Source organism: Elephas maximus, chromosome 1, assembly GCF_024166365.1.
Source record: "Elephas maximus indicus isolate mEleMax1 chromosome 1, mEleMax1 primary haplotype, whole genome shotgun sequence".
NCBI lineage: Eukaryota > Metazoa > Chordata > Mammalia > Proboscidea > Elephantidae > Elephas > Elephas maximus.
The window spans coordinates 73,349,731-73,374,770 of NC_064819.1; the positions used below are offsets into that span (position 1 = coordinate 73,349,731).

Sequence of the window (25,040 nt, forward strand, 5' to 3'; positions counted from 1 at the left end):
TTGCATAGTAGCCCTACAAATATTATGAGTGTTTCAGACAGCACACAAACCCTTTTTCTTTGCTTTGGCTGTCTAGTCTTGTTGTCATGCCTGAGCCAGCAAAATCCGCTCCAGCCCCTAAAAAGGGCTCTAAGAAGGCGGTGACCAAGGCGCAGAAGAAGGACGGCAAGAAGCGCAAGCGCAGCCGCAAGGAGAGCTACTCTGTCTACGTCTACAAGGTGCTGAAGCAGGTCCACCCCGACACTGGCATCTCCTCCAAGGCGATGGGCATCATGAACTCCTTTGTCAACGACATCTTCGAACGCATTGCTGGGGAAGCCTCTCGCCTGGCCCATTACAACAAGCGCTCGACCATCACGTCCAGGGAGATCCAGACGGCTGTGCGCCTGCTGCTGCCTGGGGAGCTGGCCAAGCACGCGGTGTCCGAGGGCACCAAGGCCGTCACCAAGTACACCAGCTCCAAGTAAACCTGACAAGTAAGCGTTTTTTACAGCTAACCACAAAGGCTCTTTTAAGAGCCATCCATTCTTTCAAACTTAAGAGTTGTAATAACTTGTATCTTTTCTGTAACTGCTAGACAGGTTTTATTTTGTTTCACTTTTTGTGCTGAAATTATCTGTTACTGTTGCTGGTTGCTAACCGGTTAAAGTATACCTCCCACGCCAGCTTTTTGGCTGTTTGAAAAGAAAACATTGTACCTCATTGTAGATTGGAGTTAAGAATGTGCGACTTGCCTCCACTGCCCACTTCAGTTACAAAACTGGACGTTGTGGCTGAAGTGCAAATTTCACCTAAACTATTGTGAAATGTCCCTTACACGTTGTTTCCATAAGACGTGAAGAGAACTTAAATTTGGTTATACTCCTTTTGTTGGTATGTTCTGGTAAGAAGAAAATGCAGTTTCTTGGTTCCATTTCAATTATATCTGTACACAACCAGCTTAAAACAGTATCACTTCTGAAAATATTAAGGAGCAACACTGTTCATAAAAATACAAGGAAGTGTGAACATAACTGGCACCAAGATGTGCTCATTTACCTAATAAAAGGTTAGACCTTTGGCAATATGCTACATTGGGGCTTGCTCATGATTCAGGCAGTCCAGGAGAGAAAGATCTTTAAAATGCTTTTGTGCCTCTCCTTAAAAAAAAATTTTTTTCTTCTAACACTGTGGATTTTGTCTCCTTTTTAATGAATTAAGAATCACTTAATTCATACAATTCACACTAACAAAGACTACTACTGCCCTGTCCTATGTAGACATATATATAAGTACTGAAAACACGCATTTTCCCACATAGCTACAAACCTAAATAAGGTGGTGAACAAGCCATGAATGGCATATCAGGTAAAATAAATGCTAAGAATGTATGTTCAAATGTTTTTAGAATTGAACCCAGTCAGGAAAAAAATAATAGTATTCTATGCTCCTGTATAATTCCTTTTATGAATAACCTTCTATACAGCACATGTGCACAGGCAGGCACACAGCACACACAACATACAAACATTCAAACAACAAAATACACAATACAAAAAACAAAAGCAACAAGAAATATCTACAAAGATACAAAACTGAAAATACCAGTAAGTCAGTGCGAGACCATATATTGTTATAGATAATTTTTGCTTTCTGCGGTCCCAGAAGTAAATATCTAAACCAAGGTCTATACAAGCTTTAGAGGAGCTCGTGAACTTCCTGCGATGAAATGCAAAAATGGGTCCATAGGGGCTTTCCTCTCTGTCATGCATTGAATTATGCACCGCGAAAAATGTATCGATTCAGCTGGGCCATAGTTCCCAGTACTGTGTGGTTGTCCTCCATTTTGTGACTGTAATTTTATGTAAAAGAGGATTAGGGTGGAATTGTAACACCCTCAGTAAAGTCACATCCCTGATCTAACTTAAAGGGAGTTTCCCTGGGGTGTGGCCTGCACCACCTTTTATCTTATAAGAGATAAAAGGACAGGGAAGCAAGCAGAGAGTTGGGGACCTCATACCACCAAGAAAGCAGTGCCAGGAGTACAGTGTGTCTTTTGGACCTGGGGTCCCTGCATGGAGAAGCTCCTACTCCAGGGAAAGGTTGATAAGAAGGCGGACAGAGAGAGAAAGCCTTCCTCTGGAGCTGTTGCCCTGTATTTGGACTTTTAGCCTACTTTACTGTGAAGAAATAACTCTCTGTTAAAGCCATTCACTTGTATTTCTGTTACAGCAGCACTAGATAACTAAGACACTGTCCCAGAGCAGAAGGTATATAACTTTCATCAAATTCTCAAAATAAGGGACCTACCAGGAAAAAAAGATTTAGCTTAGTGCCGGGGAGAGGATATAATACACACAAAAATATTTCTTAACATATTGAGAAATATCTATACATGTGAAGTGATTTTGAATTCTATCATCTGTGATGGCAAGGGGTATGGTTTTGGCAGTGGGTGTGGTTTTGTGCAGAGGCTGACCACCTGACCGATGGCCCTCTTTCTTCAAATCCTTCTCTACACACCTTCTCTCTGTTCTGTATTCTGATTTCCTCTTCCAGTTTTAAGGACTGGTTGCCAAGAGTTGGAATAGACTCATTGATAAATCAATCCTCCCCAGACTATGAGATCTTTGAGGGCAGGGACAAAGGAGCATTTGATATCAAAGTGACTGATGTTGACAGGGAGTTCAAATAAGCAAATGCTTTAAAATGCAAAGTAGTAATGGCCATTTAACTCAATGGAGATTTAGCTTCATGTTATCAGTCAAGGTCCAGACAAGAAAACAGAAAACAGTTATTTTAACAAAGACAATTGGATAAAGATTACAACAGTGTTTAAAGAATAAAATAAAATGAAGTTGCCATAGAGTTCATTCCAGCTTATGGCAAGTCCACATTTTGCAGAACTGCGCTCCATAAGATTTTCATGGCTTATAACCTCTCAGAAGCAGATTGCCAGGCCTTTCTTCCAACGTGCCTCTGGGTAGGTTTGAACAGCAACTTTTCAGATAGTAGTGGAGTGCTTAATTATTTGTACCACTCAGAGTGTTAGAAGACTAAAAAAGCAAAAGGGGACCCAAAGGTGTTCTAGAGATAACTGAAGGAAGCAGCAGCCACACATAGGGCTAGGGTGCAAAGACAAAAGCAAAATCATTAGAACCTAGAAGCTTGGTTGGAAGTGGAGCTCAGAACACTGAGTGGGTATAGTGAAGCTAGTTCTGGGACTGTAGGGGAAAAGCTGGGAACGGGAGCCAATTTCTGTGGCGAGGGGGAAACACCATTGCTGGGGTGATTCAGAAACAGAAAGTTCCTTCTGCTACTGTTTTCCTTCCAGCCTTACTATGTCTGCTATTTGCAGAGCCTAGCGGAGATCCATCCCCATCACCTGTTTCAGTTTGTCATACTGTGATGGCTTGTGTGTTGCTATGACACTGGAAGCTATACCACTGACATTTCAAATACCAGTAGGGTCACCCATGGTGGACAGGTATCAGCAGAGCTTCCAGACTAAGACTAGGAAGAAAGACCTGGAAACCTATTTCTGAAAATAACTCAATGAAAACTGTATGGTTCACAACAGAATATTGTCCGATATAGTGCTAGATGATGAACGCTTAAATTGGAAGACACTCAAAATACCAGTGGCCTCAACAATGGACTTGATCATACCAACAGTCATGAAGATGGAACAGGACCAGGCAATTTTTGTTCTGTCATTCATGAGGTCACCATGAGTTAGAGCTGAACTGATGGCAACTAACAAAGACAACAACAACAGGGATCCAGCGGGGAAAAATAACAACCTCGCAAAGTTCTAGAACCTATACTATGGAGAGAGCATAGAAAAGATGTCTGAGGAGAATGGAGGATTGGCAGCTAAGAAATACAGCCTCTGTATAGGGTTGCTCATAACAATGCTGTTAACTCTCTCGAGAGCTAGTGATCCAAAAGGAGAGAACCAAATAGAAACTTCATTGTCTTTTGTGACTAAATCTTGGAAGTGACAGCTTTAACTATATTACCTTGGATGAAGGTATATTACCTTGGATGAAGGCCAGATGCAGATCAGATGAAAGTTTTAAAGCTTTTATTAGACTCACAGTTCCCTGAGGAGAGCATAGGATGCCACAGTGCAAGGTCACGGAAGATATGCACCAGGAGCAAGGTAACAAGTTGGAATCGTAGGAGAGGATTTATGTATGGCGAGCAGGATGAGGTTAGCTAGGTTTCTTTGGTATCCTGGAAATGGAGTATTTTTGAGTAATTCTGCAAGCTCCAAGGCATCAAATCTGTCTCTAGGTGTTGAGTACTTGGCCCCAGGGTAATTAGGGCAGGCGTATAATGTCGCCTAGGAGTCCCTAGGCGGTGCAAATGGTTAGCATGCTCAGCTGCTAACTGAAAGATTAAGGGTTCAAATATCCCCAGAGGCACCTTAGATGAAAGACCTGGTGATCTATTTCAGAAAAATCAGCCATTGAAAACTCTGTGGAGCACAATTCTACTCTGACACACTTGTGGTGGCCATAAGTTGAAGCTGACTTGATGGCAACAAGTTTGGTTTTTTTGGTTTATATTGGATCACGTATGTGAACGCCCAATATGGAGAGTGGTTGGAGAGTGGACTTAGAGAGCTGACAGTCTTCAAACTATCAAGACAGCATTTTGAGAAATGGAAAAAAAAAAACTATTATAATTGATCCCTTGATGTCTTGACATTAGTTTTGAGCTTGATTATTTGGGTTATCATTGTTATTGTTGTTGTTAGGTGCCGTCAAGTTGGTTCCAACTCACAGCAACCCCATGCACGACCGAACGAAACACTGCCTGGTCCTGCACCGTCTTCGCAGTTGTTGCTGTGCTTGACCCATTGTTGCAGCCACTGTCTCAATCCACCTCATTGATGGTCTTCCTCTTTTTCACTGACCCTCTGCTTTACCAGGCATGATGTCCTTCTCCAGGGACTGATCCCTCCTGATAACATGTCCAAAGTATGTGAGACATAGTCTCACCATCCTTGTTTCTAAGAAGCATTCTGGTTGTACTTCTTCCTAGTTTGTCTTAGTCTGGAACCTCAGCTGAAACCTGTCTGCCATGGATGAACCTGCTGGTATTTGAATACCAGTGGCATAGCTTCCAGCATCACAGCAACACGCACACCCCCACAGTACAACAAAATGACAGATGCATGGAGGATTTGGGTTATTCAGATGGCTTTAATTTGGGTTACAAAGGTGGCCTAAATGCTAGAGGAGACTTTCAGGGAATAGAGCATAAGTTGCTCTATGTAATAAAAAAAAAAAAAATTATTATGACGGTAAAAAGGAGTAAGCCAAGTAGAAGTGTAAGAAGTCTTTGTAGGCCGGCCCATAATCAATATCCCCATTTACATGGCATTAGCCAAGAAAACAAATCTTAAGTCTCCAGGATCTCTAATAACATCTTGGTGGAGTTGTAAAATGTGTTAAAAGTGTGAGTTATAGTTTTTATGACAATAACATCTTGGTGTATTTCTAGTGTCAAGGTGGAGGGTCTGGCAGTTATCTTGTTGAAGGGTACCAACCAAAACCAAACCCAGCGCTGTTGAGTCAATTCCGACTCATAGCGACCCTATAGAACAGAGTAGAACTGCCCCATAGAGTTTCCAAGGAGCGCCTCATGGATTCAAACTGCCAACCCTTTGGTTAGCAGACGTAGCACTTAACCACTGCACCACCAGGGTTTCTGTTGAAGGGTAAAAAAACATGTAAAAGCTCCCAAAAGTCCAAACTTTTTTCCAGATGTGTAATGAAAGCTGTTCTGCTACAAGTAGGTTTAGTTGTGTGGTCTGATTTGTGTACACGGAATTAATATGGTTTTAAGCTGATGTCCAATTAAGATAGCTATAGCTGAGGCTGGAGTCTGTTCTGCTGGAATGTGCTATAACTGTAAGACAACACTCCAAATCTGCGTGGTGCTCACAAGATGTACCCAATTTCTCGCTATTCAGGAGGCCATTAGAAAAAAAAGCACCAATAACTAACATGGATAGTTCCATAAACATCATGTCCTTTCGATCAGAGCCTGAACACACACTGACCCGTGGAAGATGGTTTTTTACTTACAAAAATCAGAAAGCATACAACTGGAAAAGTTCCATCATGAAAAGTCCTCCCTCGGAAGCTGTCTGGGAAGAGATGACTTTTCCTTGCACACCTCACTTTGTGCCATGGGTGAGGGGCTTAAATAGGACCCTACCTACTACTGGTATCTCCCTAGCCAGGTAGGTCCACTTAGGTGGGCTGTAAACTTATGTTATGTGTGCCCCACCTACATTGTAGCTGAGGAGACTAAGAAAACTTCCTTCCAGCTATTTTACACCCTCCCAAGTGACTAATTGTATCTTTTTAACCCTGCTAACAAACATGCTATTGCATCAAGTGCCCTGACTTCCTGAGGTGGAAGGTGGTCAGCCCAGAACTGTATCTTTTTAATCTTGCTAACAAACATTGGGCCTCAGTGGGGGTGGTGGTTAGTTCTGAATACAAAAGATGCTAGCAGGGAGAGTATCCAAGAAAACCATGGCCTCCTGGCTTGTCTGAAGGACTTGCTCCTCATAGAGTCCCAGCACCAGCCTGTATGCAGGCCCTCCAATTTAGCCAATAACTATGGGCCGCTTGCCCAGGTTGTCCTCTTGGTCTGGGAGAGGCAAACTGGATTTGCCTTAGCTAAATCCCATGGCATGCAGGTCTTAGCATTTGGTTAATTAAAACAAGGGATTACATGGAGAGTATGGACCACTGGATGACAAACTAATAAAAGCACCTAGACCGATACTAACAAGACCTGTAACCAACAGAATGGTGTACAGCTGTACTTGACAGGCTTTTATTACCTGATGTTGATTTTCCTCCCACATGTATTAGTACCATGGAGGGGGAGTCTGGTTTCATCTTTGTGAGAATAGTGTTGATTTCATTATTACTTCTGAATGAGATTTTTGTTTACTAAGTGGAGTTTTCTCTCTGTTTTTGATAGTTCACACGATATGTGGGAATGACTCTAAAGGAATAATTTCATTTTCCTAGAGTGTATCATCAGACCACAGATTAATTATCCAACCGCTATAACCAAATATTGGGAAGATTTTTTGGGTGGTAGAAATTCAGGCTCAAATAGGTCCCATAAAAAAATGGGCAAGTGCTGGGTCTGTAGGGAAATCTATGGTTAAGGGTCCCAGGACACTATGTGCCCTCTTTTGGCCTTCAGCCCTTATGAGGTGAGGGCAGGAAAAAAAGTCCAGAAAGACGGGGGAGACATTATTAAAGGGCCTCATAAATATAACGAGTCCTTACAGAGGCATGAAACATCCTCCTTCAAATATAGGCAGGGGCGAGGCAAATGTTTTTTCTTAAGGTTGGTATGAGGTGTGAGTCAGCTAAAAGGCCTTAAATTAGAAGACATTAAGGCCTATTGCAAGGGAGAGACACATACGTGGGTCCATTTGCCATTTAGTGATTTAAACAGGAGTTTGAAGAAGCCATTTTATGTGTCTCAATTGAACTATCCTGCCTGGGACCAATCAGGGAGATAAAAGTTCCATTGAATACCTTTTCCAAGAGCCCAGCATTGTGTATTCTGAGAAGTGAATTGTGTGCCTTGGTCACTATCAGTAATATCTGATATTTCTGAACAATTATAGCGCTTATATATGTGGGAATTTTTCTTTTAAGCCACTACAAAAAAAAAAAAAAAAAACATTAGAAAACATAACTGCAAAGTTTGAACGCAGGCAAGAAATGTCATCTCCCCATGAACACCACCAACACACTCAACCCCCAAAAACCAAAACCAAACCCGCTGACATCCAGTCGATTCCGACTTATAGTAGCGACCCTATAGGACAAAGTAGAACTGCCCAATAGTTTCCAAGGAGCGCCTGGCAGTTTCGAACTGCCGACGTCTTGGTTAGCAGCCATAGATAGCACTTAATCACAACGCTACCAGGGGTACTAATAAACCTCCATACCCCACCAAAAAAAACCACGTTTGAGAAACTTGCTTATAGAAGACATTGTACAAAAATTATTTAGTTATGATAATGCCTGCATGAAAACAGTTCCTGTGTGGCAAACGCACAATCTCTAGCTGGTGTCTGGAATACTTTTAAACGTAAAGATACATACAATTATTCGAAGAAATTTGCATGTGAGCTAAATGTTATGTCAACTAACTTAAGACCTAAAATACTTAAATTACAATTACACGAAGTATTCTCAAAAATGCAAAACACTTTTGAGTTCAAGACACTTCGAGATTTATTGAAGTGAACACATTCGATCCCTAAATGCTGTGCTAAAATGCACCAGCTACATCCAAAGGAGCATAAGAAGATAACGAACTGTTGCAACTCTTTAGAAGACAACATAAGTGGCTCTGAAAAGAGCCTTTGGGGTTGACGGTAAGACAGGAGAACTGCTCACTTGGAGCTGGTGTACTTGGTGACAGCCTTGGTGCCCTCGGACACTGCGTGTTTGGCCAGCTCCCCGGGCAGCAGCAGGCGCACCGCGGTCTGAATCTCCCTGGACGTGATGGTCGAGCGCTTGTTGTAATGCGCCAAGCGAGACGCCTCACCAGCGATGCGCTCGAAGATGTCGTTGACGAAGGAGTTCATGATGCCCATGGCCTTAGAGGAGATGCCGGTGTCGGGGTGGACCTGCTTGAGCACCTTGTACACGTAAACCGAGTAGCTCTCTTTGCGGCTGCGTTTACGCTTCTTGCCATCTTTTTTCTGCGCTTTCGTCACTGCCTTCTTAGAGCCCTTTTTAGGAGCTGGAGCGGATTTCGCTGGCTCAGGCATGACGGAAACGAACCAAAACCTCAAATCAAAGCAAAAAAAAAAAAAAAAGAGAGTAAGTGGCGACTTCCGTTTACGTTATCGTCTTTTATAGACCTCCTATGCAAATGAAGGCTTGAAGAATATTCAGATATGATTTGCTAATGTGTTAGCGGATCTAGAGTATGTAAATTTGATTGCATGGCATCTCCTTTCTTATTGGTTACCTAGTTACAAAATGCTTCTAACCAATCAAACCTCGCCTTCTACAAGTCGACCTACCACTATAACAGGCTTCTTAGTGCGCCTTTTGAGACACTTAGTCTGTGGTTTTACCTTCGGCCGTTTCTTACCGCTATCACATCGGCATGTCTGGACGCGGCAAGCAGGGTGGCAAGGCTCGCGCCAAGGCCAAGACTCGATCTTCCCGCGCCGGCCTCCAGTTCCCGGTGGGCAGAGTGCATCGCCTGCTTCGCAAAGGCAACTATTCCGAGCGGGTCGGGGCTGGCGCGCCGGTGTACCTGGCGGCGGTGCTGGAGTACCTGACCGCCGAGATCCTGGAGCTGGCGGGCAACGCGGCCCGTGACAACAAGAAGACGCGCATCATCCCGCGCCACCTGCAGCTGGCCATCCGCAACGACGAGGAGCTCAACAAGCTGCTGGGCCGCGTGACTATCGCGCAGGGCGGCGTCCTGCCCAACATCCAGGCCGTGCTGCTGCCCAAGAAGACTGAGAGCCATCATAAGGCCAAGGGCAAGTAAAACGCTTTCCTGCTCACCCGAGAACAGCTCTGTAAGAAATCAAAGGCTCTTTTCAGAGCCACCCAAGTTTTCTGAAAAGTGCTGAAATACATTGGAATCCTTGTTAGTACAATACTCTACAAAGGTGCTTCTTAATCCTGGTTTAAGCAGTCACAAAGTTTCAGGCTTCACTGAAGATGTTAGCCCCCTTCCTCGATCTAGTTGTCAGTTGTTAAAACTTGCTCACATTTTATGCAACATAAACCATACCTTTCTAAAAAAAAAAAAAAAACATGTAATTAAAATTTCTAGCACCCACATTAACTGGAAAAACTAAAATGAACGCAGTAGAAACCAGCTCTGATATGAACTTGCTAATCTGTCAGCATAAATTAGGGCGGTAGGCTATGTATTAAAAAAAGTAGTATCAAAACGATGCTTTGTTTTGTGTAAATGTGCGTGTGTATATGCACATATATTTATGGATAATTGTGTGTATACAGTACATTCATATCAACTTGCAGTCAAAAAGCCTAAAATGTGAGAAAAAGAAGTGAGAACAAAGAAGGATAGTTGGCCAATCAGATTTCAGGGCGGGCCTTTTGAATTTGGAGATGACGGCATTCCTACTAATGAGTTGTTTCGGTTTTTGTTTTTTTTTTTTTTTAATGTCTTTGTTAATTTTCTTTAAGGAAAAAAGACTACGAATGAAGTCCACTAAAATCAACCTTAAACAAAACTTGGCTTCTACGGGCTAAACTTAAAAGTGAACTACGCTCCAAAGAAAAGAGTCAATCTTTAATGGTAATCCAATCACATTGCTCCAGAAAGCCATCAGAACCAATGAGATCACAGGGCGGGACGTATGAAAGGGACTAATGTGTTGCTATAAATAAGGCCAGAAACTGCAGTGTACTGCTCTGCAACCAACCCCGTCCTCACTTTAGTCCTCATGGCTCGTACCAAGCAGACAGCCCGCAAGTCCACCGGCGGCAAGGCGCCCCGCAAGCAGCTGGCCACCAAAGCTGCCCGCAAGAGCGCCCCGGCCACCGGCGGCGTGAAGAAGCCCCACCGCTACCGGCCTGGCACCGTGGCGCTGCGCGAGATCAGGCGCTACCAGAAGTCCACCGAGCTGCTGATCCGCAAGCTGCCTTTCCAGCGGCTGGTGCGCGAGATCGCGCAGGACTTCAAGACCGACCTGCGCTTCCAGAGCTCGGCCGTCATGGCGCTGCAGGAGGCGTGCGAGGCCTACCTGGTGGGGCTGTTTGAGGACACCAACCTGTGCGCCATCCATGCCAAGCGCGTCACCATCATGCCCAAGGACATCCAGCTGGCCCGCCGCATCCGCGGCGAGAGGGCCTAAACAAGGTTTTTAATGACCTGAGTTGGAAAAGGCTCTTTTCAGAGCCACCCACTCTGTCAACAAAAGGTGTTGTAATGCATTCACTAATTTTACCCATGCTGGTGAAAACGGATTATTTTTCAAAATTTTTTAAGCCAGAATTGTAAGTACACGCTTTAATATTTTTGTAACACGAAATCTTTCCTGTAAATTAAATGTAATGTTTTCCTTATTTAACTTTAGGAGGTAACTTCACTTTTCATTGTCCGTAGATGCCTTTCAAACTGGAGAGCTGTATTTTAGGGAATGTGTCCTAGGTATTTCTGGTCAAAAGAAAGGGTGCCAGTTGCTGATGAAGGGACTTGTACCTTAACATACAGCTTTATCTCCTTACATTGTGTTTGTAAGGACAGGGTCTTTACACTCAGAAAAATGACATTTATAATTGTTTTCTTAATAACGTGTTTCTGATAAAGCTTACACAGCAAATTAGGTTCCCATTCAACAATTTCTATGCATACTCTTCAGTGACAATAGTTACATTTTTCACGATGTGTCAGTGTTCACATTTCCCCTTGTTCTGTTTCCATTAATCTAGATCCCCATCCCCTCTGCCCCTTACCTTCTCATCTTCGCTTTAGGGTAAAATTTTACTGGTCTCATATAGATGACTTTTTAAAAGAGCACAGTACCCACAGGTAATATTTTTTATGAGCCGATCTATTACTTGGCTGAAAGTTGACCTCTGGGAGTGGCTTTAGTTTAAAGTTTAAAAGGCATCTCAAGGCAATAGTCTCGAGGATTCCTCTGGTCTGTATGGATCCAGTGACTGGGCTCTTTTAGAAATTTGAGTTTGGCTCTGCATTTTTCTCCCATTCTTTCCAGGACCATCTATTATGTCCCTGGTCAAAACTGTCCGCAGTGTTGGCTGGGCATCATCCAGTTCTTCTGGTCTCAGATTAGAAGAGGCCATGGTTCTACTGGGCTATTTGTCCTGTAGACTAGTTTTCTTGCTTGAGTCATTGGTTTCCTTCTTACTGTTTTGCTCCAGATGAGTACAGACCAACAGTTGTATCTTATACGATTGCTCGAAAGCTTTTGGGACCCCAGATGCTACTCCCCAAACCAGGATGTAGAACATTATCTTTATGAACTGTTATGCCCATTGACCGAGTTGTGCCGGGAGACTATGGTCCTAAATCTTCAAATCCAGTAAACCAATCCTTTGAGGTCTCTCCTTATGTCTAGGAAGTATCCATAACTGTGCCCCTCTATACTTTATTACATATATGAACATAGAAGCAGCACACACAAACACGTATATACATATGCCTACAGACGCACCTTGGAAACCCTGGTGGCATAGTCGTTAAGTGCTACGGCCGCTAACCAAAGGGTCGGCAGTTCGAATCAGCCAGGCGCTCCCTGGAAACCCAAAGGGCAGTTCTATTCTGTCCTATAGGGTCACTATGGGTCGGAGTCGACTCTGAGTCACTCGTCGGCACTGGGTTTCGTTTTGGTTTCACAGATGCACCTATGCATGTACACCCATACACTTACATGTGCCTTCCTATACACATATATACATACATATCTACATATTTAACAGCATGCATATTTTTTCATTGTTATTACAATTAAATGTTGAAGTCTAGAGTCAAGGCTAAGGAAACCAAATGAGATTAGTAGTTTTACAATAAGCATTATCTCCCCTGGATGAGCCTTAAGAGCTAAAACCAGATTTTTTTTTTTTTCAGGTGGAGAAATTGGTCTTGCTATGTAACCTTGGGAAACCCTGGTGGCATAGTGGTTAAGTGCTACGGCTGCTAACCAAAGGGTCTGCAGTTCGAATCCGCCAGGCGCTCCTTGGAAACTCTAAGGGGCAGTTCTGCTCTGTCCTATAGGGTCGCTATGGGTCGGAATCGACTTGAGGGCACTGGGTTTGGTTTGGTTTGGTTATGTAACCTTGTAGCCTCTCAGTGGCACCAGTGGTTTGCAATTGGCTACTAACCTAAAGCTCTGTGGTTCAAAAGCACCGGGCAGTGCCAGGAAGAAAGGCCCAAAATGATCTGCTTCCGTAAAAGATGACAGTCAAGAAAACCCTATGGAGCAGTTCTACTCTGTAACACATCGGTCAGAAAGGACTCTATGGCAACGGGTTTGGGTTTTCTGCAACCTTACCACAGTTGTCAAAGAGTTAAATTCAAAATTATAAAATAATCCTCATATAATGAAATGTTTCAAATATTTACTTTGTCAGGAGAGAACCTGCAGGAAGCTAAACCTGGTTTACACAGGATATTTGATATAACAAGAATACATAGTTTATAAAAGAAAAAAGATTGAAATAAGATAAAAAGGGCAAATTTAGATCAAAAAGGATTAATGTACTATGAGGCAATTATATTGTAAATTTCATGTTCTTTTTTAATGGATAGAGACAATTTTTATCTGTAATGGATAAAACTCATTGCAATTTATGAATATCCTATAAGTTAACCTCACAGATGCTGGGCCCTACCTAACAAATAACTGAACATAAGAACGTTCTCTAGAATATTAAAAAAACAACTTGGGCAGGCTTGTTTGACTATGCTGTCATCTGACATCTAACACTCAGTTATCCTTAATTACAAGTTTTGGATAATTCTTAACAGATTTCGGAGTTGTTCTTTTGTGACCAGAGTCCTTCCTTTGATGTCTTCAGTGACCTCATTGCCTGATGAGGAATCTGCTTTCCTGTTGGCACTTTCTACTTTCTCATCCTGTATTAGCAATGATGATTTGCCATGACTTTGGGGGACTTGTACTCAATATCCCAGGCCTAAAGAAGAATGCAAGGAGCCTTGGTGGAGCAATGGTTAAAGCACTCGACCCCTAACCAAAAGGTTGATGGAGAAAAGACCTGGCAGTTGGCTCCAGTAAAGATTACATCCTAGGAAGCCCTATGGCGTCACTTTGAGCTGAAATCGACTCAGCAGGATACAACAACAAAAAAGAAGAATGCTAAAGGACCAACTCCTCTCCTGGCCCTTCTATTCTCCCAGCCAAGGCACATGACATCTTGTGTACCTTGTTCACCTTCTGCTTTCGAAAAAGTAAAATCATGATTCAGCAAATACAGAGTATACTCATGTCAAAGAGTTTTAGCTTATCAATGAATGAGACAATGGTACAATGTTACTATATGTTCAAAGGGCACTTAAGAAATGGGTATTTATAGACAATTTAACAAAAAAAAAGTTAGGATAAAATTGCTAAATTAAAACAAAATTGATGCCCAAGAGGCCATAAATCTGTAGAATGATATCTCTGTATTGGACAGAAATTATTTGCTTCTTTACCAGACAAAAATCTACATGTTAACAAATAACTTCATTAAATTTGATTCCTTTCATCCAGAGTTAACAGTGAGATGAACAAAGTACATTTCCCTACAATCCTTGGGTGACTTTAACCCTTTATGATATTGGTTGTCATGCCTTTGTCTTTTTTTCTTTCTAGAAAAAATAAAAATATAGCACCTTAAATATAAATTACCAAGAAACCTCACAATGTAACTGCTCTAACATCTTTACTATGCTCATTAATCAAATAGACACTCTAATTAACATTTAGCTCTTTCTAGACTCCAAAGTAATTGATATGATTTTCTCATCTCAGGATTTATTGGTTTTTACCTAGGTTCGGAAGAACAAAGAAGAATTGCTGCCTTTGCATTATGGTGTTGGCAAAGAATATTGAATATACCATGGACTTCCAGAAAAATGAACAAAACTGTCTTGGAAGAAGTACAGCCAGAATGCTCCTTAGAAGAATGGCAAGACTACATCTCACATACTTTGGACATGTTATCAGGAAGGATCAGTCCCTAGAGAAGGACATCAGGCTTGGTAAAGTAGAGAGCGGAAAAAGAGGAAGTCTCTCAGAATTGGCTCCAACAATGAGATCTAATACAGCAATGATTATGAGGATGGCACAGGACTGGGCAGTGTTTCCTTCTATTATACATAGGGTCACTATGAGTCAGAACCAACTCGAGGGCACCTAACAACAACAACCTAGCATTCAAGAATAATAAAACACTTTCTACTCAATTTTTTTTTTTTTTTTTTCTGTTTCTAAAATGCCTGTATGCTTCCACAATGTTTTGTTCTCTTTTTTTTTAACCACCAAAATGTAAGTTTTATTGTCTGGAAGTTTACCCTTTGGGGGGCACTAATTGTTTTAAGACCATTTTGGATTTTCTCCCTGGGAAAAAAAAAAAAAAAGAACTTTGAGAAAAAATATTAGCATAGAATTTGAGATTGTCTCCATCTCCTCCTGCTTGACTTCAATTGAGGAATTCCAACTCCAATAATTTTTTTATTCATCTATCTTTTCCTATCTTGTTAAGCAACATGATTTATTTGACAAGGCTCTCCTACTTCTCTAACATGGTTTTTTGGGTTTTATGGTGCTTCACTCTTGCTTGAGTCCAGTCTCTATAACTGGGTTCCTTAGAATGACCACCTTATTCCAAAGCCCATGCTATCAAAGTTTGTGAGGGAATTTTAAAAATTAGAAAGGGTAAAAGCTGAATCCTGAGGCTGTGATGTGTTAATACTGAATTTTACCTGGACTCTGCTAATGGCTGAAAAAAGCAATGGCTAAAGAAATCTCCCTGTCTTCAGGAAAATGCCTTGCTGGAAGTAATCACCCTTCTCCATCTGACTGACCTAAAACTCATGAGTGGGCCTTGGTTTACCTACAACAAGACAGACACAGACCCTCCGAATCCCCATTCCTTGCCTCATAAATGAGTAACTGAATTCCTTGTCCCCACTGATCAATCAGAAAGAAAGTACTTGTTAACCAAACCTTGATTAAGCTTCTCTCCTTCCCCCAAGGCCCTGAACTGTAGCCCACACTCAGCCTGAGCCAATATATTATCCCCTTTAAGGGTCTCCTCTGTGAGAACAGGCTGGCCATAGTGTAAAACATTCTGATTTACTGAGCAGGTCACCCACTCATTCCCCTTCCTCACACCCAGATTTTTGTATTCTTGCTTACTCTCATCTCAGTCTCTGTTAAAAAAAAAGTTTTCTCCTCTTTCAGATGTTTGCAGATCTTATGCCCAGAATTCTCTCCCTATTGAAGTTGTCCCCCTCCCTGACTATTACAATAATCTCCTTTTTGCCCCTTTTCTTTCTGAATAACACTTCTCCTTATCAAAGTCTGCATGTGATTTTTAATTGGCAGCCACCTATAGAAAATAATGCAAGCAACATATGTGAATTAAAAGTTTTCGGTGACCATATTATGGCACTGGGTTTTTTTGTTTATATTACGGCAAGTAAAAAGGCAGTTGAAATTATTTTAAGAATGTATTTAAAAACCAAAACATCTAAAATATTACCATTTCCACATATAATCAATATAAAAACATTAATGCAATACTGTACATTCCTTTTTTTATACTAAGTCTTTGAAATTGGGTGTATGTTGTATTCAATTTCGTGCTAAATTTTTATTGGTATATTTGATCTGTATATAGATTCCATAAACTTTACAGTTGAAAAAATAAATTCACATGCCCAAATTGTTCAAACATAACTAAAAGCTTTTAGATTTAAAATAACACAAAATTAAAAATTCAGTTTCTCAGAAGCACCAGCCATATTTCAAATACTCAGTAGCAACATGTGGCTTTTGACTACCATAGTGGACAATGTGACCCTAAGGGCAAGATTACTGTTGGGGTGATTGAGATTTCTGGATAAATTGGAACATTGTTGTTAATTGTATGGAGTCTCACTGCAACACCATGGGTGCAGAGTAGAACTGCTCCATAGGGTTTCCAAGGCTGTGACCTTTCAGAAGCAGATCCCTAGGCCTGTCTTCCTCAGGATGGGTTTGAACCACCAAAGTTTTGGCTAATAGTCAAGGTCTCAACCATTTCCACCACCCAAACCAAAAAACAAACAAACAAACCTGTTGCTGAAGAGTCCATTTCTACTCACAGCAACCCTACTTAGGACAGAGTAGAACTGCCCATAAGGTTTCCAAGGCTGTAACCTTTATGGAAGCTGTGTGAGAACCTCCCCAAACTTAGGTGATTGACCCTAATAAATGGAGTCCAGACTCCATTTTAACTTTCGCTAACCATTATTTACCTTTTAACAGATTTCAGGCCTGTAAGTAGACATGTAACTAAGGAAATGCTCTTCTCTGTGCATAAGCTAAGGATGTGAAAAGACTGTTCCCAAAGCAAGTCTTAGTGTAAACGGCTTATCAGAAATCTCCTGCATAAGCAGCCCTTAGGAAACATCTTGCTCAAGAAGCTATTTTAACAGAATATTCTCAGAAAGAATGCCCTGTGATTATCTTATGCCAATCCTGCATACTCCCTTGTCATGTACTTTCTCAATTTAAGAAAATGATCTATCCAGATAACTCACATATGTACTTTGTACCAATACCCTTCGATTCCCCTCCTCCTAAGATGTACTGCCTCCCACTGCCCTAAAATTGTAAGCCTCAATCAGAAATACTGTACTGTAGGTAAGTTCCTGATTTCCCAATGTAAATGTACCTGTTCACCTTCAGTTCTTCGGAGCACTTGTCTTCCTTCTGTGAACTCAGCATGTCCCAGCTTCAAACAGTTTCTCGGCCTCCAATAAGTCTGTTTGCTTTTACTGTAGCCGAGTTGCTCTTTGACAAAGGCTGCTGCCACATCTTCCTCCCGCCCAGCGGGCGGAGGGCTCGAACCGCCGACCTTGGGGGTTACCAGCAGAGCGCTTAACCACTGCACAAACAGGGATCCTTTTGTGCCACCCAGGGACTCCTAACTTGGATATATTTAAATGGGATCACGTAAATTTAGCACTAACTTCCAAAACCAAAGGACTTATACAAGGACCTGGATTATGCAACATAGATCGAGAGGGATACCGGGAGGGAGAGTCTGAGAGGCAGGGGGATGAGATTTCCTCAGGTAATTAAAATAGTTATCAATTACTGTGTTGAACATTTGATGCCAATTTTAGCTTGTGATTCTCAAAGCACCTTTCTGATATATAGACTAACGTTTCTATTCAAAAGATGAAGACACTAACGTTAAAGTAAGAAAATCCAGCTTATGTCACAAAATACATCCTACACCTCTGAAGGTGAGATATAGAAGTCTGGAGAGGACAAACAAGGGGCGCCGTACATGCCTGGTTTTAACAGACACCCAGCTTATTCACTCATTTTGCACATTAGATTTCAATTCTCTCCTCTCTCCCCAAGACCATTCTACCAATTTCACTGGCCATTTCAATTTGATTTAAAGTGCACAAAAAGGTTTCTCTGGGAGGAAAAACGACTAATTTATATTTCAGTTATGGCGTATAAAATGCGTGGCAATGTATAATTTTGGCCACCGTGGGCAAGAATCTAAAATAAAACTCAAAACATAAATGCTAGCTTAATAGGTGCAATCATTTCAGACCCTGAATAAACAGAATTTTTCTTAGTGCCCTTAAACAGGGCTTACTGCAAAAAATCCTGGGCAAGAGCATGAAAACAAAGGAAGATAGCCTGCTGCCCACTAAAACCCATAGACTTAGTTTGCCTTTATGGGAGGAGATAAATTACGCTCCCATCTTTGCCCCTCCCACCTTCCTACCACTTCCGCATATGTGGTTCCCAACAAGGTCCGCTCCGGGGCTATAAATAAAAATCTCAGTTCTTTCCCCAGCACTTTGCTGTGTCCTTTGTTCTCGACTAAAGCAGAGATGTCTGGTCGTGGTAAAGGCGGAAAGGGCTTGGGAAAGGGCGGCGCAAAACGCCATCGTAAGGTTTTACGAGATAACATCCAAGGCATCACGAAACCGGCCATCCGACGCCTCGCTCGGCGTGGCGGAGTTAAACGTATTTCCGGACTCATCTACGAAGAGACTCGAGCGGGGTCCTGAAAGTGTTTTTGGAAAACGTGATTCGCGACGCGGTCACCTATACGGAGCATGCTAAGCGCAAGACCGTCACGGCCATGGACGTCGTCTATGCGCTTAAGCGCCAGGGGCGCACTCTTTACGGTTTCGGCGGCTAAATCTAAATTCATAGTTAAGTTTCAATGGCAATGCTAAAGGCCCTTTTCAGGGCCACCTATCTACTCACTGAAAAGAGCTAACCACTTAACTACTGTTTTTTTTTTTCTGCTATCTTTAATATATCTAAACTAATGGCCCCTATAGTTTCCAAGGCTTAAGTAGTATCTTAGCTCTCTTGGTGGCGTAGTAGTTGACACAATAGCTGCAAACCAAAGGTCGGTGATCTAAACCCACCGTCAGCAACACAGGACAGATGTGGCAGTTTAACTTTCATAAATATTTCGGCCTTGGTTGCCCTATAGACCATTCTGTCACATAAGAGGAAACCCGGGTCGCGTAGTGGTTAAGTGCTACAGCTGCTAACCAAGAGGTCTGCAGTTCAAATCCACCAGGCGCTCCTTGAAAACGATGGGGCAGTTCTACTCTGTCCTATAGGGTCCCTATGAGTCGAAATTGACTCGACGGCAGTGGGTTTTTTTTTTTTTTTTTTTTTTTTTGTCACATTAGATCGCTATAAATCGGAATCACTGACTAGCAATGGGTTTTTTAAGCTTCCAAAATATTGGAAATAAATGTTAAATTTAAGCAATGTAGTGTTGGGGATTTTATATCTTATTTGTCGAGCAAGAAATAGTCCCTCGTGTTTTTTGCAATATATACATTCTTCGTAAAGTCATCGATCTTGGTAACAGTTTCTTTCCTGGTTGTTTAGGTTCTCCTTAAACCGGTTACGGAGTTGGTTCTGACTGACGGCGACTCCATGTATAAGAATACAGCTGCTCCATAGCCTTTTCACGGGCTGATTTTTCAAACATCAAGAGCGCCGTTCCTTTCTTCAGATGTGCCTTTGCTAGACTCGAATGACCAACCTTTTCGTTAGCACCCAGGTGTGCTAACCGTTTGCACCACTCAGGGATTCCACAGAATTCTTTACCCTCACCTCACATAAATACAATCCAGTGAATTTTATTTTCTTTCTACTAATCTATTAGTTGCATGCATTAAAAGATGTGGCGTACTTCCATTTTTCTCAAAATTTGAATATTCTACTGGGAAACAATTTTGGGGTAATAACTGATCCATTAGAGGCTATTCAACTGTCACTTAATAAAAAACATTTAAACAAGTGTTTGTCCTCCAGGTGGGCAGCCCAAGGGAAAGGGGGAGAATGAGAGAAGCTCAGAAGGACTGTGGAAAGTGATGGCCACCGTGAGCAGGCCTCGCTGGCACATACAGGCTTATCTTCTCTCCCTCTCCCTTAAAGCATTAATAGTTACATAATCTAAGATGACTAATATTATTTTTTAATCCACAAAGAATTAGGGGTTTGTCTAGTCTTATCACATCTGGTCTCATAATCCATTATAAAAGCAAAGGCTTTAATCATTCATCTCTCAAACTTGGTTTATGATGCTCAGTTATAAACACAGAAAAAGAGCTACACAGACATTGAGCCCTGTCCTGGGACTCAGCCACACTGAAGAATTTCTCATCAGTCACTACTTGCAAAGAAAAAGAAAAAAGGCACTAAAGTACTGACCAGACTGTCCTCAGTGTCTTGGCTTCTATATGAGGTCACAGGCAGCAGCTTACTTAAAATCAGGTCAAGGTATTCGCCCTGCTCTTACCTCTAACAAAGATTTCTGACCGAAGGTTAATCAGTCAAGGTACTGTGGGAGAAAGCAGTTATATAGGTTAACTTTCTTTTTAGTCTTTAGGTGTCTTACTTTTCCTGATGGTTAGAGTGGTGGACACACTTTTAGGATGGCTCTCATGATCCATACCTCCTGGTGGTCACCCTTAATGTGATGCCGGCTCCCTGAATGTGGACAGGACCTGTAACTTGCTTCTAACCCAGAAAATGCAGGAGCGATGATATTATGTAAATGATGTGTATATGATTGTTACCTTAGATTGTAGCACGTGTCTTGCCTTAAACTCTCTCCTTGCTGATTTTGATAGAATAAATGCCCATGTTGGAAGGTCTAAATGACAAGAAACTCAAAGTCCCCTTTAGGAACTTAGAAAGGTCTCCAGCCAACAGCCTGCAAGGGCCTCCAGCTAATAAAAAAAAATAGCCAGCAAGAAAATTAGACCCTCAGCCCTCCTAAAACCTCAAAGAAACAAATCCTGCCAACATCCTTAGAATGGAAGCTGATGCTTCCTCAGTCACATGTACAAGAGACCTCCGCCTTGACTGACACTGTTTTGCATCCTTGCACAGGAGCCTGCTAAGCTATGCCCAGACTCCCAGATGTGTTTTATTTGAAGCCACTATAGGATAATCTGTTATACAGCAATAGATAACTAATACAGTTCGATAAATCACTGGGCATCTAGAACAATCCAGGGCCAACCTAAAACATAGGATGAAATGAAACTGCAATCTTTATCTAAGTGGGTTATATTTTTCTTTCTTTTCACTAACTGCAGGCAGGAAATACATAAATGAAATACAAAACTGTATGTCAAAATTAAGGTTTCAGAGAGTATTCCAGCACAATCTAGGGTTGGTTATAATCAAAAACCTCGAGGAAGCACAAGTTAAAGGAAATAATAAACTTTCTTAATAAAAATCTGCAGAATAACGTGGGATAAAGCTGACTGCAGTAGTTAAAAAAAAAAAAAAGCAAGCTTTATTTAACACAGTATTATTTGCTGTGCAAAAACATCCTTTACTAATGGGAAACAAAAGCCCAAATAAAGAGTCCTGAGGAGTCTCAAACAATTTAGAACAGGTTGAATTTGAAAATGTAAAGCATGACTGCAGTACCACTTTAAATATTTAGGTATTAGAACTCTCATTGTTAAATGGAGCGGCTCTGAAAACAGCCTTTGAAAAGTAAATTCCAGAAAAACTTTTACTTGTAGCTGGTGTTCTTGGTGACAGCCTTGGTGCCCTTCGACACAGCATGTTTGTCCAGCTCCCCAAGCCAGCAGCAGACACACGACCTTCTGGGTCTAGCGTTTGTTGTATTGCGCCAGGAGCGACATGTGCTTGGAGATATCATTGATAATGATGCCCACAGCCTTGGACATGATGCTGGTGTTGGGGTGCACCTGGTCCAGCACTCTATAGACATATATGGAATAGCTCTTCTTGAGGCCTCTTTTAAACGTTTCTTGCCATCTTTCTTCTGCACCTTGGGAACCACCTTTTTGGAGCCCTCTTTAGGTGCCGGAGCAGACTTGGTAGGTTCTGGTATTGTAAACAATCACACTAACAAAAACGCTGCACTACTTGAAATTTCAAGACAAGAAAATTCTGTAGTATTTACATTGTGCATAAACAAACAAACAAACAAAAACCCACTGCCATAGAGTCAATTCCGACTCATAGCGACACCATAGAGTTTCCAAGGCTGTAAACATGTACCACCCTAGAAGAGGAACCTCTGGTGGTTATCAACAGGCGACCTCTTGGTTAGCAATCTGTCACATTAACTACTGCACCACGAGAGCTCTTTATATTGAGTATAGGCAAACAAAACACTCAAAAACCCATTCCCCGAAAGTAGATCCCAATTCATATCGACCAAGCATTTACAAATCTAAACATAGATTGGCCAAAATTAGCCAATACATTAAAAGTATGTAAATGAAGAATTCCAAAACCGCTTTTTTTATTGGCTGTAATCTGAAACACCTTGTCGCAAGTCCCGTAGGTTGATTTATAATATTTTTCTTACTTTATTCACTAAGGAAATAGACAAAGAAAAAAAATTCTTTTATTCTTCAATTAGCTGTGAAGTGTCACATTTGGAAACAAAAACCAAAGAAAGACATCCGTTTATCAGGCCGAGCCAATTGAGTTTTTCATTAGAGATCGGCTCGGGTCTCCCGTCAGAATGCCGAGTTCCTAAACCACTATGGTATTCTAAATAAATATATCCTAAATAAATATATTCTCATAGTACATAGGATCGCCGCCATCTTCTCGAAGTTCCCACATTGTGAAGGTTCTCTTGACATTAAACAGGGCAGATATTCTATAATGCAACAATGAAGAGACGGACAATAGTGTTAAATTGTCAGTTTGAATCAAACTCGATATTGAAGACCCTGGGATTCCAGCACCTTAAAATTTGCTGCATGTACCCTGAACAGTAGGTATATCGTGGGAGATCAGCCTTGAGTGAATTAAATATATAACTAAAAATGTAAAGAAACCGGGGTTCATGACAAGATGCTTTGACAATGGAGGTTGAAACACCGGAATGAGGAAGGGGAATTAGTTCCGGATGAGAACGGGTTAATGAAGGAGCTTAAAAAAGCGCGGGTGATTTTGAAAAAAGTAAAATTCAAAAGAACTTTCTCTTTCTAGCATATTCTATTTCGTATATCCAAACAGGAGAAAGCTACAAGGATATTAGATTAATATGAATTATTAGACTTGCGGGTCATAGTTTTATGTGTGAAGTGTTAACAAAGAAACTAGTATGCAGACAATTATTTTCGAAAGGAGACTGGGGGGGGCGGGTGTTACTATGTAAAGTTAACGAATCAGAAACTGCCATGCGCTGGATAAACCAATCCTGAACTGCTCAGGCATTTCCGGAAGTCAACAGCCAGGAATTGCCCTTAATCCAATCAGAGAGATTCTGTCACTGTATAAATAGGGGAGCAAGCGTGCAGCTTTACCACGGTTATTTCGGAGATAAAACATGGCCCGAACCAAGCAGACAGCCCGCAAGTCCACCGGCGGCAAGGCGCCCCGCAAGCAGCTGGCCACTAAAGCTGCCCGCAAGAGCGCCCCGGCCACCGGCGGCGTGAAGAAGCCCCACCGCTACCGGCCCGGCACCGTGGCGCTGCGCGAGATCAGGCGCTACCAGAAGTCCACCGAGCTGCTGATCCGCAAGCTGCCTTTCCAGCGGCTGGTGCGCGAGATCGCGCAGGACTTCAAGACCGACCTGCGCTTCCAGAGCTCGGCCGTCATGGCGCTGCAGGAGGCGTGCGAGGCCTACCTGGTGGGGCTGTTTGAGGATACCAACCTGTGCGCCATCCATGCCAAGCGCGTCACCATCATGCCCAAGGACATCCAGCTGGCCCGCCGCATCCGCGGGGAGAGGGCGTAAATTGTCTTCCCAAGTGACTACTGACTTTGAAACCAAAGGCTCTTCTCAGAGCCAACTATATTTTCTGTGAAAGATGCTGTGATTGGTGATAAGAAACGAACTTAACGTGCTCAACTGGCAAGCTTTTGGTGGCTTTCTTTGAATTCTCCATTTTTGTGTGCCCCAGGAAAGGCTGGAGTTTATGAAGACCTAAGCTGTCTCCACGCAGCTTACGCCCTGCTTTTTTTTTTTTTTTTTTTTTTTTGCGCTGGTAGCCTTTGCTTGTCGCTCTGCCTTAACTACCTTTTCGACTTTCTTGGCTCCCACAAGCTCTCCTGGCTGCCTCTCCGCGGTTTAGTCGTAAGTTTGGTGTGACCTTCCTCATCTTTTTCTTACTTGGCGTGCCACGTTTCTGGGCCTTACGGCCTTAGGTTTTCCCCGAGCCTTCCTAGAACTTGAAGGAGACCGAGGTTCCCGTGACTTTGGTCTCCTAAAATTAGGTTGCCTTTGCTCACCAGATTTCTTAGGCCCAGCTTGATGGCTTACTCTTGTTGCTGGCGGTCTCCAGCTCCTACCTTCGACAGGAAATCCCCCTGCGCCAACATTTAGGTCTCTGACACTGGGGGACCGGTCTTGGGCCCTCCCTCCCCCACCCGCCCCCCACCCCCGCGTATTTGGCGGCCTTATTTACCCGGGTTTTCTTTGCAAGGTTGGAACCCTGGTGGGGCAGTGGTTAAGCAGTCAGCTGTTAACAGAAAGGTCAGCAGTTCGAATCCACCAGCGGTTCCATAAAGATGTGGCAGTCGGCTTCCTTAAAGATGTACAGCCTTGGAAATCCTAGGAAGAGATTGTACATGTCGTGCAGGGTCGCCAGGGTCGCTATGAGTCGGAATTGACACAGTTGGGCTTTTTGTTTGTTTTTGTTTTTTGAGGGGGGAGGGGGAGTTCTTTGCAAGGGCAGAGGCTGCAGATGTCAAAAACAGGCCTGAGTGTGGATGAAGAACGCAGGAATCATAAGCCCAACTTCTTAGCTGACAC

The 25,040-nt window shown here is 42.3% G+C and overlaps 5 protein-coding genes across 7 annotated transcripts; 4 read left to right on the forward strand and 1 right to left on the reverse strand.

The window, feature by feature from the left end:
- The first annotated feature begins 55 nt into the window (after positions 1-55).
- Positions 56-14,627, forward strand: LOC126076880 (histone H2B type 1-C/E/F/G/I). Of its 3 annotated transcripts, none has more exons than XM_049885567.1 (2): positions 56-476; positions 14,558-14,627. In XM_049885567.1, exon 1 carries the CDS (start codon positions 87-89, stop codon positions 465-467), a length of 381 nt encoding a protein of 126 aa, XP_049741524.1. In that variant the 5' UTR covers positions 56-86; the 3' UTR covers positions 468-476; positions 14,558-14,627. The 3 variants fall into 3 exon arrangements, with proteins under 3 accessions (XP_049741524.1, XP_049741515.1, XP_049741533.1); XM_049885558.1 differs by lacking the exon at positions 14,558-14,627 and adding an exon at positions 10,224-10,242; XM_049885576.1 differs by lacking the exon at positions 14,558-14,627 and adding an exon at positions 4,745-4,760.
- Positions 8,341-8,862, reverse strand: LOC126076893 (histone H2B type 1-C/E/F/G/I). The gene has a single exon (XM_049885588.1). The coding sequence runs from the start codon at positions 8,813-8,815 to the stop codon at positions 8,435-8,437; it is 381 nt and encodes a 126-aa protein (XP_049741545.1). The 5' UTR covers positions 8,816-8,862; the 3' UTR covers positions 8,341-8,434.
- Positions 9,092-9,820, forward strand: LOC126076843 (histone H2A type 1-B). Its single transcript, XM_049885472.1, has one exon. It carries the CDS (start codon positions 9,160-9,162, stop codon positions 9,550-9,552), a length of 393 nt encoding a protein of 130 aa, XP_049741429.1. The 5' UTR covers positions 9,092-9,159; the 3' UTR covers positions 9,553-9,820.
- Positions 10,288-24,119, forward strand: LOC126060586 (uncharacterized). The gene is made up of 6 exons (XM_049856827.1): positions 10,288-10,888; positions 11,472-11,515; positions 18,794-18,933; positions 20,090-20,157; positions 21,820-22,011; positions 23,610-24,119. The coding sequence occupies exons 1-6, from the start codon at positions 10,484-10,486 to the stop codon at positions 24,021-24,023; spliced, it is 1,263 nt and encodes a 420-aa protein (XP_049712784.1). The 5' UTR covers positions 10,288-10,483; the 3' UTR covers positions 24,024-24,119.
- Positions 18,609-19,011, forward strand: LOC126076956 (histone H4-like). Its single transcript, XM_049885695.1, is given in 2 exon segments — positions 18,609-18,801; positions 18,804-19,011. Coding segments are annotated over 2 exon segments (312 nt in total). The 5' UTR covers positions 18,609-18,633; the 3' UTR covers positions 18,948-19,011.
- Positions 24,120-25,040: the final 921 nt, after the last annotated feature.

Bases quoted from the DNA above. Each gene is read 5' to 3' on its own strand.
- LOC126076893 (XM_049885588.1), bottom strand. From the start codon at position 8,815: ATGCCTGAGCCAGCGAAATCCGCTCCAGCTCCTAAAAAGGGCTCTAAG.
- LOC126060586 (XM_049856827.1), top strand. From the start codon at position 10,484: ATGGCTCGTACCAAGCAGACAGCCCGCAAGTCCACCGGCGGCAAGGCG. The intron at 11,516-18,793 runs GTAAAATTTTAC...TCATCTACGAAG, and splicing joins CTTCTCATCTTCGCTTTAGG to AGACTCGAGCGGGGTCCTGA. The intron at 20,158-21,819 runs GTGAGCAGGCCT...TTTTACTTGTAG, and splicing joins TGTGGAAAGTGATGGCCACC to CTGGTGTTCTTGGTGACAGC.
- LOC126076880 (XM_049885567.1), top strand. From the start codon at position 87: ATGCCTGAGCCAGCAAAATCCGCTCCAGCCCCTAAAAAGGGCTCTAAG.
- LOC126076843 (XM_049885472.1), top strand. From the start codon at position 9,160: ATGTCTGGACGCGGCAAGCAGGGTGGCAAGGCTCGCGCCAAGGCCAAG.